General features: G+C 39.3%; 1 protein-coding gene across 1 annotated transcript in view; it reads right to left on the bottom strand.

Moving 5' to 3' along the window:
- The window catches only part of Prex2 (phosphatidylinositol-3,4,5-trisphosphate-dependent Rac exchange factor 2), a 319,598-nt gene that overhangs the window by 212,408 nt on the left and 92,958 nt on the right, over nt 1-14,232 (bottom strand). Inside the window, 4 exon segments of the mRNA NM_001393795.1 lie at nt 336-480; nt 667-816; nt 7,566-7,669; nt 12,846-12,979. Of these exon segments, the coding sequence (NP_001380724.1) occupies nt 336-480; nt 667-816; nt 7,566-7,669; nt 12,846-12,979 (533 nt within the window).

Raw genomic sequence — 14,232 nt, forward strand, 5'->3', positions numbered from 1 at the left:
TTACACACTCATGCCAGACTCTGAGTCTCAGATCCTGAACACTTCCACATCACATCTATCATCCTGTCCCCAACAGGCATACAGCTACCTGACATTCTTTGCCTGACCACAAGCTCTAATTCACCATGACAACAGGCATGTCAGCAATTGTTAAGACCAAAGGTGGTGACTGGACGGCTCAAGGGGCCCACCGTGACTGCATCTTTGTCAATTACCTCATATCCCTACATCCAGAAAACGTGGATTAAGAATATAGATTGAAAAATGTTTAGGATAATACCTTTTAAACACAAACCGTGTTAAGGTAGATGATACACCCAAGAGACCAAGCTTACCTTCCCAGGAAGCACTTGGGGAATGTGGTCAGTTTTCTTTTTCTGTCTTTGATCAGATTTCCCTGCTTGCACATCATTTTATACAATTTCTCACCCTGCTCGGAGATCATTACCCAGGTATCTTGCTCCATTCCTAATTTTAAACCTATGAAATAACAGGCATCATGTTAATTCTCTTCTACATAATTTAATTTTAATGAGCCAGTTACATCACATAGTAAATCAAGGTGTACATCATGCCTCACCGCATTCTCATAATTTCCCCATCCTCTGTTCTCAAAGGAAGCAAGAATTTTCACAAAGCAAAACAGCTCCCACTTTATGCACCCACCTTTCCGACGTTCTCTTTCTTTCAAGATAGCTTCAAACCATTCATGCTTTTCTTCAGGGCTTTTAGCCATGCATACGAACCATTTATTTTTCGCTGTGTTGTGTATCTTCCACCCATTCACAACTATGTGCCCACTGCTGTGAAAATCAGCTGAAAAGTAACAATTGAATACCAATCACTACAGGGCAATATGTATTACATCAGCATGAACAGGCAATTCCTGATGAACGATACTCATATACTGTACACAGGACAATTAAGGAAATATTTATAGGGTAGGTATGTTCATGGACAGCCATGTTTATTAATGGAACATATCTAACTCAGAATACTGATATATTAAATATAATTAGATATTGTATATTAACATATTTTAACCTATGTCCAAAGATATTTATGATTTTTTGAAAATAATAAAGCAACTTTAAGGCATTTTTCAATAACCAAGCATTTTAGATATTAAATTCATTTTAGCTTTCTAATATTTCCTAGAAATATATTCTAGGTTTCAGAAAAAGGACAGTGTTGCTGAAGAGATAAGTTTATATTACTTAATGAATGTCGCAGGGCAATAAAGTCAGCAAAAGAATGGTGTACAAAAGTAAAACAAAACAAACAGAAACAGATGCTATCACTACACCAGGATGGGATGGAATCTTGGAGCCCACACCATTCCACATAGTGAAAGTAGGGAGAGAGCAGTGACACAATTTGTCCTTACTAGTCAGTCATGCCCACCAAGCAATGGCTCCAAGATGGAGAAGTGAGGGACAGCCTGATTCAGGGACGTCGTTTGTGTCCCATAACGTATTAGGCAGCAGCAGCCAGTACCCAGAGCACAGCCATGTGAATGAGCAGAAACACCCAGGTGCTGCTCCCCCTGGCTTGGCAACTCTTCTGCCAGGCCACACATTTCACTAAGGTTTGAAGGGCAGCGGTGTTCGTGGTGCTCACTCCTTTTCCATTCTGGCCAAAGCACCATGCTATCTTCTGTTAACTGGCTGATCCCCAGAATGCACTCCAGAGTCACTACATGCCCATGTCCTGTCCTTTAAAACATCCCAGTCATATCTGCATCAGTCAAATTATACCAGACCCTGGTCTGTGTTGTATATATGTACGGTGAGCCCAGAAACAGCAACCTTTGGTAGAACAGGGCCTCAAATTTGTAAAAGGAGCTTTGGGGAATCGTTATTTTTACTTAATTCATGTTCATAGCCAATTAAAAATAGCTCACAGTTATGGGTTATAAGATTATGGGTTAGCTATCTTTAAGGGGAATATCAAAATGACTTTATAATTACTCTAGACTTTTATTGAGAAATTTTAATGAATGAGCGAGAATAAAACTAAAACACATTTTCTATTAAAAAATATTTGCAACTGTTCGTTTATGCTTGTCACCTGACAAGGTCCTTACATGTGAACTGTGATCCATTGTTTAAAAGATCCCACATTCGTGCCTGCTTTACCCCCCTCCAGACAAAGAAATCTACAATAGCCATGTTCAGCCTACATGAGAAATACTAGGCCCACTTTAACATTGAGCTCATCATAATCTTCCCACAGCTAATAGTAAACTCAGCTAATAATATCTATTTCTGAAGACTGAAAGAATCAATCTTCTCAAATAACACACCACCTGATGTACAAACAGCATTGGGGAAAATCAGATTGTATCATATCAACTGAAATAAATTAGTGTGCACACATATGCGTCATGGATGCATGACACCTGCTAAGACCAGAAGAAGCTGGATAGATCCCCTGAAGCTGGTCTTACCGCACTTACAGATGGAGTAAAAGTTACAACATGGGTGTTGGGAACCCAATTTGAGTTCTCTTAAGATCAGCAAGTGATCTTTCCTGCTAAGCCAACCCTACAGCCCTGTGTCATATGATTTTAAATGGAAGAATAATGATAATCCATTCAATGTTCAGAAGGGAATTGTTTTCTGTTATGTTTTTAAACTATTATTTGTAATTGTAAACTTATATACGTAGTTCTCACATATATGCATAAATATGGAGCCTCAAGAATGAATATACATATTTCATAAGGTAATTAACATATACAAAAATAAGAGATGCTTTCCATTTGCTTTAAAATGCAGCACTCTGTAAGAAGACATAATCACAGCACATTGTTCAAAATATTCCCACTAGGAAACTTGTTCATAAAGATCATTCTCACTAAGGCCAAGGAAAAGGTCGATAGTCTTTCTCCTCCATGAATTTTGTTTGGTTTTGATTTGATCTGTTGCTAGGATCCAACCCAGGGCCTCTCCAGTGTTAAGCAGTCACCCAATTACTGAGATACACTCCCAACTTCTTTGTCCTCTTTAAGAATTAAAAATATCTTCAAATGAAATAACAGTTAGGTGATTAACACAGAACTTCATAAGCTTCCATGGGACCAAAAGATTAATTTTATAGAAGACATGCAAAGGAGAATTGAACTTAACCCCCACTCATTAAATGTGGAATGTTTAAGTTCAAAAAATCCACCACATCTGATTTCTTATAAAACCAGAAATATTCAAAGGTCAAACCCAAACAAGTCATGAATGACTCTGAAGCCATGTGATCTGGGAGTTCCTTACATTATAATTCAGCACCCAGCCTCTGACAGCAATGGAGTTCTTCCAAAAGTGCCCCCTATAAACCTCAGTTGGTACACTGGTAGCCATTTATACACTTGTATTTTATTAAGAAGGATACTATCCAAGACCTGTACACACATCCTACAAAAGAGGGAGTTACCAAAATATCTGTTCAAAACATCAAATATTAATAATAGCAAGCGCAAGGCCCTGGGTTCGGTCCCCAGCTCCCAAAAAAAAAAAAAAATAATGATAGCTCCATAATGCATCTAGCCCTTGCTCTGATGGTCAACAATGAATTATCAATTCTAAAAGAAAACTTAAAATCACAACCCATTCAGATGAATATTTCATGTCAAGAAAATTAGTTTTGGAATAAATCTTTGATTTTATCAAATGATGCAAGAAAGAATTCTGGCATCCAACACAACATGGGCTATTACTTAGAACAAAAATGGGGAGGGGGTTCAAATATTCCTTTAAAACCCATAAATGTTCTCATCTCTCAAATTTTTTGGGATACTAAGATTTCTTTACATAACGTAAAAGATTTGATTTAAGATGTTTTAAAATGTATTAGAAAATATTATGCTTTTCATAACCTAGTTAACATAGTAAAATTATGAGCTTTTAGTTAAGAATGTATTTAGGGACATTTAGAGGGCTCAGCAGGTGAAAAGGTTCCCTACACAAGCCTGCATTTGTGAGTTGGGTCCTTGGACCCACAGAAAGAAAGAGCTGACTTCTGTGGGTTCTGGAGTTCTCTGCACTCTACACTTTTACCCTAACCCACAGGCAAACCCTTCATGTATAGCAGCAGCAGTAGTGGTGGTGGTGGTGGCGGTAATAATAATAACAGCATAGAAAATATTCTACCGAACATGTACAAAAATTACTTTGATCAGGTATCCTTATTTATTCAATTAACTCTTGTAAAACTACTGAACACTATGTGCATGCACTTGGTGAACACAAATGGGAAAATGACGAGTATCATTAATACTTCTATTTAAGTGAATATTTAAGAGTTTGCATTTTTCAACATTTAAAAATACATGAAAGAAATTATTTTAAAATCTCATTCAAAACGCAAAGCTTAATATTCAGTAATATACTCAATACCTTAAGATGGTTCTAAATATTTATACTAAAACAATGGTTGCACATTTTCTGTTTTAAAGTGATTGGACTTTTAAAATATATCTGAGGCAAAACAAAGCAGTAGTACAATGCTTGCCCAGCCTATGTGTGAAGCTAAGTTTGACACCCACCACAAAATAAAGTGGAAAAAACAAACAAACACACAGATGGGAAAACTATCCTAGAATAAAAATTTCCAGTCGTACCACATTCAAATGTAACCACTGTATTCAAACCTGTGGTTTGCCCAATGAACCATAAACCACTTTTTTAAAACGTCTGCTGCCTTCATTCGTTCGCTCTGCCAAACCACATGCATAAATTCGTTCTTCAAAGAGCTTTCAAACTTACTAGAAAAGCTAATCGGTGGAATTTTGCAAATGTTTTCGCTATTGCTATTAATTGGGTATTTTATAACACCACGAACAAACTACTATCCCCAGCAATAATCCTCAAAGAGAAACTAAATTAAAGTCACTGAAATGAATGCTGGAATCCAGATAATGGGTGGATGGCGATCTGGCTACACGCTAAATTACTAACATCCTCACTCAACAGGACAAATAAAATGGAAGACAACTGGCCAAACTCTTTCACGTTGGAAGGACATACTATCAGTTCATCTATGCTATGGTGTGACCATGATAGAATACAAGTTATTAAGAATTCTAGGGGTTGGGGATTTAGCTCAGTGGTAGAGCACTTGCTTACCAAGCGTAAGGCCCTGGGTTCGGTCCCCAGCTCCGGAAAAAAAAAAAGATTCTAAACAGAATTTATCATAATTATTTACTAGGGGGCTGAAGATTTAGTTCAGTAGTACAGCTTTTCCCTCACAAGTGGAAGGCCCTGGGTTTATGAGAATAATTGAGTTATGTTGTATGTGTCAGTTGAAGGCTAAGCGAGTGTCACAACAGACACAGATATTTCTCCTGCTAGTTTTGAACGAAATCAGGGCGATCAGGTGTCTGATGGAGTTTCTTTCTCCAGGAAGCATTTTTGTCTACACCTATAGTGTATAACAACACTAATTGCTTCTATGATTCAAGTAAACCAAAATTTTCCCATCTGGTTTTCCATCAGAAAGTCCAGGCATCCTCAAAACTTTATCTCAATTCACTCAGTTGTGATCGTGATAAAGTACCGCTGCTGAGTTGGTTTGGATAATTGTGGATAAGGCGGATATCCGGATAAGCCGGATATTGCGGATAAGGTGGATATCCGGAGAGGCAGATAAGATAAGCAGTTACTTGGCAGTGGATATCACAAGTCTGGCCCAGATCTTTCAGGACCATAGGTTCTCATTAAAATCTGAGTTCATCGAGAAGCAATGAAGGCTCTGTGATAGGAATGACCAGGGAAATAGGAAAGGAAGAAAGTTGATGCAGCAGCCCTAAAGGCTCACTGAAAAGGCAGCTTCTGAGATCAGCCCCAATGCCAGCTTCCGAGGCATGGATACCAGGGCCGCATGACTGAACCCTGACCCCTGATCTCCACCCCATGACCGAAGCCTGGACCCTGCTCTCCACCAAACAACAGAATGTTCCACAGTGACTTTGTTCTGGCATCTGGGCTCAAGTCTCCCAAAATACTGATGAATTTCATTGCTTGTCTTTGAGATCTTGTTCATCCTTAAAAACTCTATGTTCAAATTCCTAAAGAGGAGAGGGTGCACACCTCCAGGCCTTCCTATGTACTTCCTCAGAGGAAGTGAAAGAAGGCATTCATTTGTAACTTGAAGTGCTTTCCATTCCCTGTTTTTTAATCATTAAGACAATGAGATCTGTTTTGTCTCTTTGTAAACAAATTCCAAAGACAAACTTTATGTCATGCACCCAATAGTAGCTTTCACTCCCAAGTCTCTCTCTCTCCCTCCCTCCTTCCCTCTCTCTTTCCCTCCCTCCCTCCCTCTCCCTCTCTCCCCATCTCCCTCCCTCTCCCTCCCCCCCCTCTCTCACACACACAAACACCACACACACAAGCACAACCTCCCTCCCTACAGAACAAGAAGAAATGAAAGTTCAATTTGTGTTTCTCATATACTCCCCAGAGCGTGGTCAAAATCCCAGTGGCCAACCTTAAAGACATCTGAGGCCTTCTCTCCTTGCTCCCCTGCCAAAAGTCATCAATTGTGGGAAGCTATACTGCAACATCCTGATCACAGTTGTTATGAGTTCTCTCCTCCGCGGTTTCCTCTCTAGGCTGTTACTTTAGGGGGGATTGGAGTGGGGTGGGAGTAGCGGTTGTCACAGCAACAGAGAAGCTAATGAAGGCACTGTATAGTCTGAAGTAGGTGAACAGACAAGTCACATACATTATATACACATACTATGGTATTATCTAGCTACTGATAAGGGATTCTAGTCAGAGTGACAAGAAATCCTTAGTCCCACTGCTTTGCTGGATATGAAGAGGCTTGACTCTACCTTGGGGGGGGGTAAATTTAGCTATCTATTAATCTATTCTATATGCTCTTATCATCTTTCCTAATGCAACATTGAAATTATAATGAAAATCATTGGAGAAAAATGTGATTCAATTTACAAATCCTTCACTTTGGGTATATAACCTTTTTTTTTTCCTAAATGATAAACGTAAAATGCATTTTAACTTTGTTTTACTTTATGGTTGTGACTAATCATATTTTCATAAACATGTTTGTAAAGGTCAAATTTTCAAAAAGAAAGTTTACTTCCCTTTAGTAATAAGAAGCAACCCAGCACTTGGGACCACAAAGATCATCCCCAGTTTCCCTCTGCAAGACAACTGACAACCGAGCCACATGTAACCACTGCATAACAATCCACACCTACAGTCATTTACGTTCTATGGTTAAATGTTATAGAATGAAATTACCATCCTAATAAAATACAACTTAAAGAGAATCAATTCACTCAGTAGACATTTTCTGCACCCGTCTTTTACACTCCCAAATACAAAGTTGCTAATGTCCTATAGCATTAAAGCAAAATAGGCATACTCAGACAGAGTACAGCAGTTATTTTCTTTTCAAATAGTATCTTCCAGCCAACACCATTTACAAGCTAAACAAGGATCCTGCACATCTACATCTCCCCTCACTCCCCAACCTACCCGTCATACCTAGCAAGGCATGCCTAAGCTTTGACGGGCAAATTATGGCATCAGAAGTGTGCTCACCTGTACCGTCATCCACATTCTCCACTTCCATCACCTCGGTATTGATCCGCCCTCGGAAGACATACCGATGCCCATCCGTGGATGCCTTGCTATTCTTCAGCCGTCTTAAATAAATGAAACCACAAGGCTTTTGTTACTAACTTAATATGGATCTTAAAGTTCTTTGGAAGAAAGTCTCGAATTGGTTAGTATCATAAAAAGTCTGGGGAAGTTGATTTTACTCAAGTCTTCTCCCTCACGATGGTGCTGGTAGGTTGCTGTGCAGGCTGGGAGGAGGGAAAGTGAAGCAGGATCTCATGTATCCTAAACAGGCCTAAAATATGCTATATAACAGGGCATGGCCTTGAACTTCTGATCCTACTGCTTCCAGTTTCCAATTGCTGGAACTACAGGTGTGCATGACCACACCCTATAGAGAGAATTCTGAAATCTTTGTTTCTTAAAAAAAAAACAAAAACAAAAACAAAAAAACAACAACACAGAGAAATATTGTAAGAATATGTTTTCATTTTAATCCCAGGTATGGGGATGTGGAGCAGTTTCAGACTGTCCATAGTAGCTGACTGTGATTTGCCTCGTACTCAAGCAGAGGTATAATTTTGCCAGCTGCAGATAGTTTCTGCGATGGTGCGAGGGTTGGAATTCTGTGAACTTTTCAAGCTAGAGACCTGGTAGACAGTGTTGATGGGGGGATCATTGGTCATTCACGGGGCATGGGTGTGGTTTGCAAGTAAAAAGAAGAAACAAAAGAAGAAAGAAATTAGATTCAGATAGCTCTCCCCAACCCTATCCTTTTTTCTCTCCTATCTAGTGATAGGCAGTGAAATCAGGGGGATGAAGGGCAGGAAAAAGGAGGCCCACAACGTAGCAGAGACCAGCTACAAGCAAAAAAGAAAGAAGGAAATTAAATCCGGAGATCTCTTTCTCTCTCCCTTCTATCTTTCTTTCTCTTGTATCTAGTGATAGGGGCTGAAACTGGGGGTAAGGTGGTGGGGATAAAGGATAAGAAAAAGAAGAACCAACTACAGTACCCTGTTTATTTGATGCTGGGCCCCTAACTCAGACTTCTTGCTTGCTATAAAATATTCTACCAAGTAAGCTACACCACCAGCCCGTTATGTATATGAATTAAAACAACACCCAACTAAAATAAAGCATGAAACTAAAGACTATATAGCAGTAGTGGTGTGGTCATGCACATTTCGTCAATGTGAGACGTCAATACCGTGAAGCCTAACTGACAGATGCTGGAAGTCGTTCATTTTAATGCTACATTTGAGTTCTCACACCTCTGATTCTCAATTTTCAATAGCTGAGAATTGTTTTTCAAGACCTGGCAAGCAAACTCAATTAGTTCTTCTGATTCATCTTCAGAGAAACTGACCTTCTGGAAGCTCATATGTACGTGACAACTCAGATGCAAAAATATATCCTGGTCCCTAGAGACGACTTAGCAGATAAGAGGATTTTCTGCTCCTACGAAAGTTCTGACTTCAATTCCTAGAAGCAACATGGTCACTCACAACCTCTGTGACCCCAGTTCCAGAGGATCTGGCACCCTCTTGTGGCTGAGAGGGCACTAAGCAACCACACACAGTATACACACATACAGGCAGATTTAAAACTTACATACAGAAAAAGAAATTACTTTAAAAATGTGGGATGCTTCTACTGTTTTTATATGACCACAGTATACTTGTTAAACAAGACTTTTAGTACATTTTCAATATTTCTAAAAGTCTTATTTATTTTTAAATTAATCGACATTAATTTAAAGTAAAAGCTTCACCCAGATCTACCGATGACCACCTGTATCAGAGAACTACACAGTAACATATCAGGATAATCAGACTGGATGGAGGTGTTTTTCTTTTAATTAAGCAGTAAAGGATTAACAAAAGTATTCAAAATTTAAAACCATTTCGAGTCAGTCAACAGACTTCAGTTGACCTAGTTTGGAATCTGACTCAACAGCTAAAGTCTGTATAGAATCTAATTCATGGAAATAAAGATACTTAATTTTATAATGGAAGAGCTAGTCATCTGTGCCCATCCACTAGCCCCTCCTCCCCTCCTCTCTTCTAAGTACTGACCTTCCTTGAGGTAGGCAATGGAAACATCTCTGCATACTTCCCCTCCCAGACCTCCTTCCATGGAAAACAAAGAGCTGGTTAATCAGTCCTGACCCCTCATCCATAGTTAGCAGTCCTTCACTTCACTACTAAAAACAACAAATGAATTCATCTGATCAGAGAGCCTGTAGCCCATAGCCATCACCACTACACACTCTAGTATGACTTGGATAACAATCTCTAAATGTCCTCTGCTACAACTCCTCAATAAATGCTCTTAATCAGAAATTTAGGCCATATATATGTCAGAGCCTCTTGGGTCCCCTGCAATGTTTCACCCCCCTTGTCAGACCCTTCTGGGTTTCTTGCAGGGTTTGACCCCTGCTGAGCCCTGCTGATGCATGTGGAAGCCTTTTGTTCCTAACAAAGGAGCAGTCTGGCCTGGTACCCACACACCTGGGTGGTGGTCAATTCATTCCTGCCTTTTGTCCGTCTTTGTCTCTGAGATTTAGACTGATCTTCTGGGATTTTTCCCTAGTTTATTCAGGTCACTAGTTGGTCTTTTGTTACTGAAGTCTCGAGCCAGGGTTTCCCACTGTGCTTCCCAGATATTTTGTACCTGGTATACTTGGGGTATATATTTTGGTGAATAAAGTTAGAGGAGGCCCTTCCTCTTCAGGCTTGACACGAATAACCTGTGTGTGTATGTTTCTATAATCCTGCAGGCTTTCACCCGATTCTTGGTACCGTGTTGGTGCAGGCGCCGACATATATGTGTGTGTGTGTGTATATATATATATATATGTGTGTGTGTGTGTGTGTGTGTGTGTGTGTGTGTATGTATATATATGTATATGTATATATATGACTCATATTACATTTACTATAGATTTTTTTCTAAACAGCAAGTATTTATCTGTAAACACGTTTCTGTTGTTTAACTTAATTAACAATTAAAACAAGAAGTTCTATCATTTCATCATTTGTATATTTATGTTCAGTATATTAATATACATGCTTTTATATGTTTTACAAGATAGAATCATGATATCATGAAAGAACATTTCTTAGAAGTTGGTACTCTTTTGTTCAAAAGCAATCACAAGACAGTGGCTTAGTATTCTTGATGATAGTTTTGGTCATAGGCAAAACAATTGTGAATACTCACACAGCACACAAAACACACGAACACTCACACATATCCTCATCCACATATATACATTCACAATATACAACATTCACACAACACATACTCAGATTCACATACAAAAACACAGACATACATTCAGCACATATACACATACAGACAAAATACATATACTCACATACAACTTACACAATACATATTTTTGTATGTACAAACACATATAAATATAGCCTCCCTCATAACCACACATACAAAACAAACAAACACTTTCTATAACATGCACACGCACAGAGGAGTGATTCATCATCGGGTCCTATTTTCAAAGCTTTTAATTTTCTTTGTGATCCCACTTGGAACTTAGAGCAGGCTTTTTAATCTTGAATGCTGATACTGAGTTATAATGTGTAAATCTATAGGCAGCTTACACTTGAACATCCTCTAATCTCTCAAGAAAGTAGCCTGACATGAAGATTCGAAGCCAGTTTGTCTTGTGTTATGGAACAGCATCTCTGTGCACATTCATTCTGTCATCCCTGCCTTCTGACCATGTGCTCTATGTTAGCAAGACAATGTACAGTGGCAGAACGCTGCAAACAATGCTAAAATCCAATGACAGGGGAAGAAGTAATAAACTGTGATTAATCAAATAGGTTATCAATGCAGCAATACAGAACTGGATATTCATTTTGGAAACTGATGAATGGAAAAGGTAAATAGAAAAAAATCTAAATGTACTGTGATTCTGTCTTAGAAAGTCATCAAGCAAAACGAAGTAGCATCTCATTCATTGGAACCACATGCTACACCATAAATCATCTGTACACTCGTCTCTCCCAACATTGATAGCACTAAAAGGATCCAAAGAGATGCCTAATTTAACACATCATTCTTCAAAGAGTGCAAGTGGAAATCCGAAATGAATGCATTGTCCTTGGTTCTTGTGATTACAGTATTATGGGATGTTGAGAGGATTTCAGTTTACTCTGCTCTCAAAGTAGCTCTGGGTCTCCTAAGGCCTATGTATGTTAAGGTGAAGCCTGTAAATGACGTGGGTTGTTCCTGGAATAGACAGTGCACAGGCCTCTCTAATTTTGGAAGAAAGGGGACCTCAGTCTATTTCAGTGGTTCTCAATGTTCCTAACACTGTGACTGTTTACTGCAGCTCCTCATGCTGTCATGACCCCCAACGATAAAATTATTTCATTGTTACTTATAACTCTATTTTTGCTACTCTTATAAATCATAATGTGAGTAGCTGATATGCAGGATATCTGATATTCGACCTTCAAAGGGGTCACGCCCGCAGGCTGAGAATTGCTAATCAGGTTATTCCCTTTGTAGCCACTGTGCCTTAAGGATATCTGCCAGACACACAGTAAGATCTTCCCTCCATACTACTTTTTCAGTTAATTTCTGGGAGACCATAATATCACATTACGCCAGCATTTTGTATACTGGTGATAATATTGTGAAAGCTCTGGATTTACACGGGTGTAAGCTCTCAGGACTGCATGATCACAATGGAAGTTCAAATTCATAACTGATAGTGCTAATGAGCTTCAGGTCAAATTCATAACTGATAGTGCTAATGAGCTTCAGGTACAGGCACAGGACTGGTGGCTCAGGTGTTAACAGGGAAAGAATGCGGGCCGGAGGTTCTCAATGTGTCACCTACACAAATCCTGAAAATACTGTAGATGGTGATAAAAGCAGACAGGACGGTGACTGGACACTGTGTTCTGTGAGTGATCAATTAGTAAAGCATAGGAACCGAATCTCACATTGCTGAATCTCCTGCAGATACAGGAAGAAATGGCTTAGAAGCAGAATTAGGAAAGGGGGAACACACCAACATCTCCCACAGGATATACCTTTTCTTGAGAGAGCTGTTGTGAGGAAATCACAAGGGATAGTGACACACGGTTCTGACTATACCACAGGTAAAGGGAACAGACAAGCAGGCTTGAGTGAAACGGGTTACTGGTAAGTTCTGGGATTCCTGTGGGGATCCTGTGAGGTGCAAATAATAATTCCAACATGTAATTAATTTTATGAGCTTACCTGTGTTTTCTTTTGCAGTATACCAAAAGATTATCAAAAAGAAAAAACACCCTTTCTTGAATATTTCCGGAAGAAATTTTCATTAGGACTCCACACATGAGCATCTCAGTACAGGTGTCGGTAATGTTGGAACCCTGGGGCAGGAAAAGAAAGGATGATTATTTCTGATTGCCTGATTAATATTATTATCTTTGTAGCACAAGCTAGACAAGCACACTGCCTTACCTGCAAGCCTTGACTGGCTTTTTATATGCAATTATTGTCTTTAAATTTCTGCTTTTTTTTTATTAGTACTAACAGGTAGTCAGGACAAAGTGGTACACAGTGAAGGTGGTTACACTGAATGGTCTCTCCTTCCCATCAGTCTCCAGGTCAGTCTGCATAGAGACTCAAGGCCTACCCAGAGACAACTGAAGCTCCAGCAATAGACATACTAAAACAGGAAGGGAGACCAGCAGGCCTAAGCCTATAGGAAGAACCACAGACAACTCCAGAGATGAGAGAGAAATTTTCCCTAATTAAGAGCACACTAACTGATCATCCAATACCAAATGGTTAGCCTAGAAACTCAAGTATAACAGAGAAGACACAATCACATGCACACATGCACACACACACACACACACACACACACACACACACACACACTTGCACATATATACATGTAACAACAATAACATGAAACAAGGAGGGAGGTCATGAATTTCAAAGGTAACAAAGAGGGGGTATATGACAGACAGGATTTGGAGCCAGGCAAGGGAAGAGAGGAATGATAGGAATGAAATAAATACATTTTAATGTCAAAAATAAAATAATTTTTAAGAAGCTTAAATGATTAGTGGGTATCAATCTAAAGATATCATCTAATTATAGAAAGGAGGAGACAACAGAAGGAAAATGGACTGGAGGGTGACTTAGTGGGTAAGAGCTTAGTTCCCAGCACCCAGGCCATGTGGCTCACAAGACCTTTAGTTCCACCCCTGGGGGATCCAATGCCTCTAGCTGATTCTTAAGGAAGACTACTAGCCCTGAGAGGAGAAGAGTGGCCAGAGAGAAGCAGCCACCCCCAGGCATCAACATAACTTAGCTGAGCACAGAGCTGAGCTCACAGCTTTCAACAGCACCACTGGGCTCCAACAGAGCTATGTCTGGCTCACTTCCTACTCACACTTCTAGTCTGTTTGCTGCCACCTAGCCGTCCACACTGGGTGGGGGCATTGAGTCAGATTTAAGAGAGAAAAATAAAAGAATCAAAGTTTTCAATAGGTCTCTCTAACTGGTCTCTGCAGCTAGAGTATTTCAGCTTTAAATGTGTCTATTTTCTTTTAATCTATAGGTAAATTGCTGGATTTTGTTTAAATCAATGTTTCTATATTTTGGTTTTGAT

Source organism: Rattus norvegicus, chromosome 5 (genome assembly GCF_021556685.1).
Source record: "Rattus norvegicus strain SHRSP/BbbUtx chromosome 5, alternate assembly SHRSP_T2T, whole genome shotgun sequence".
Classification (NCBI taxonomy): Eukaryota; Metazoa; Chordata; class Mammalia; order Rodentia; family Muridae; genus Rattus; species Rattus norvegicus.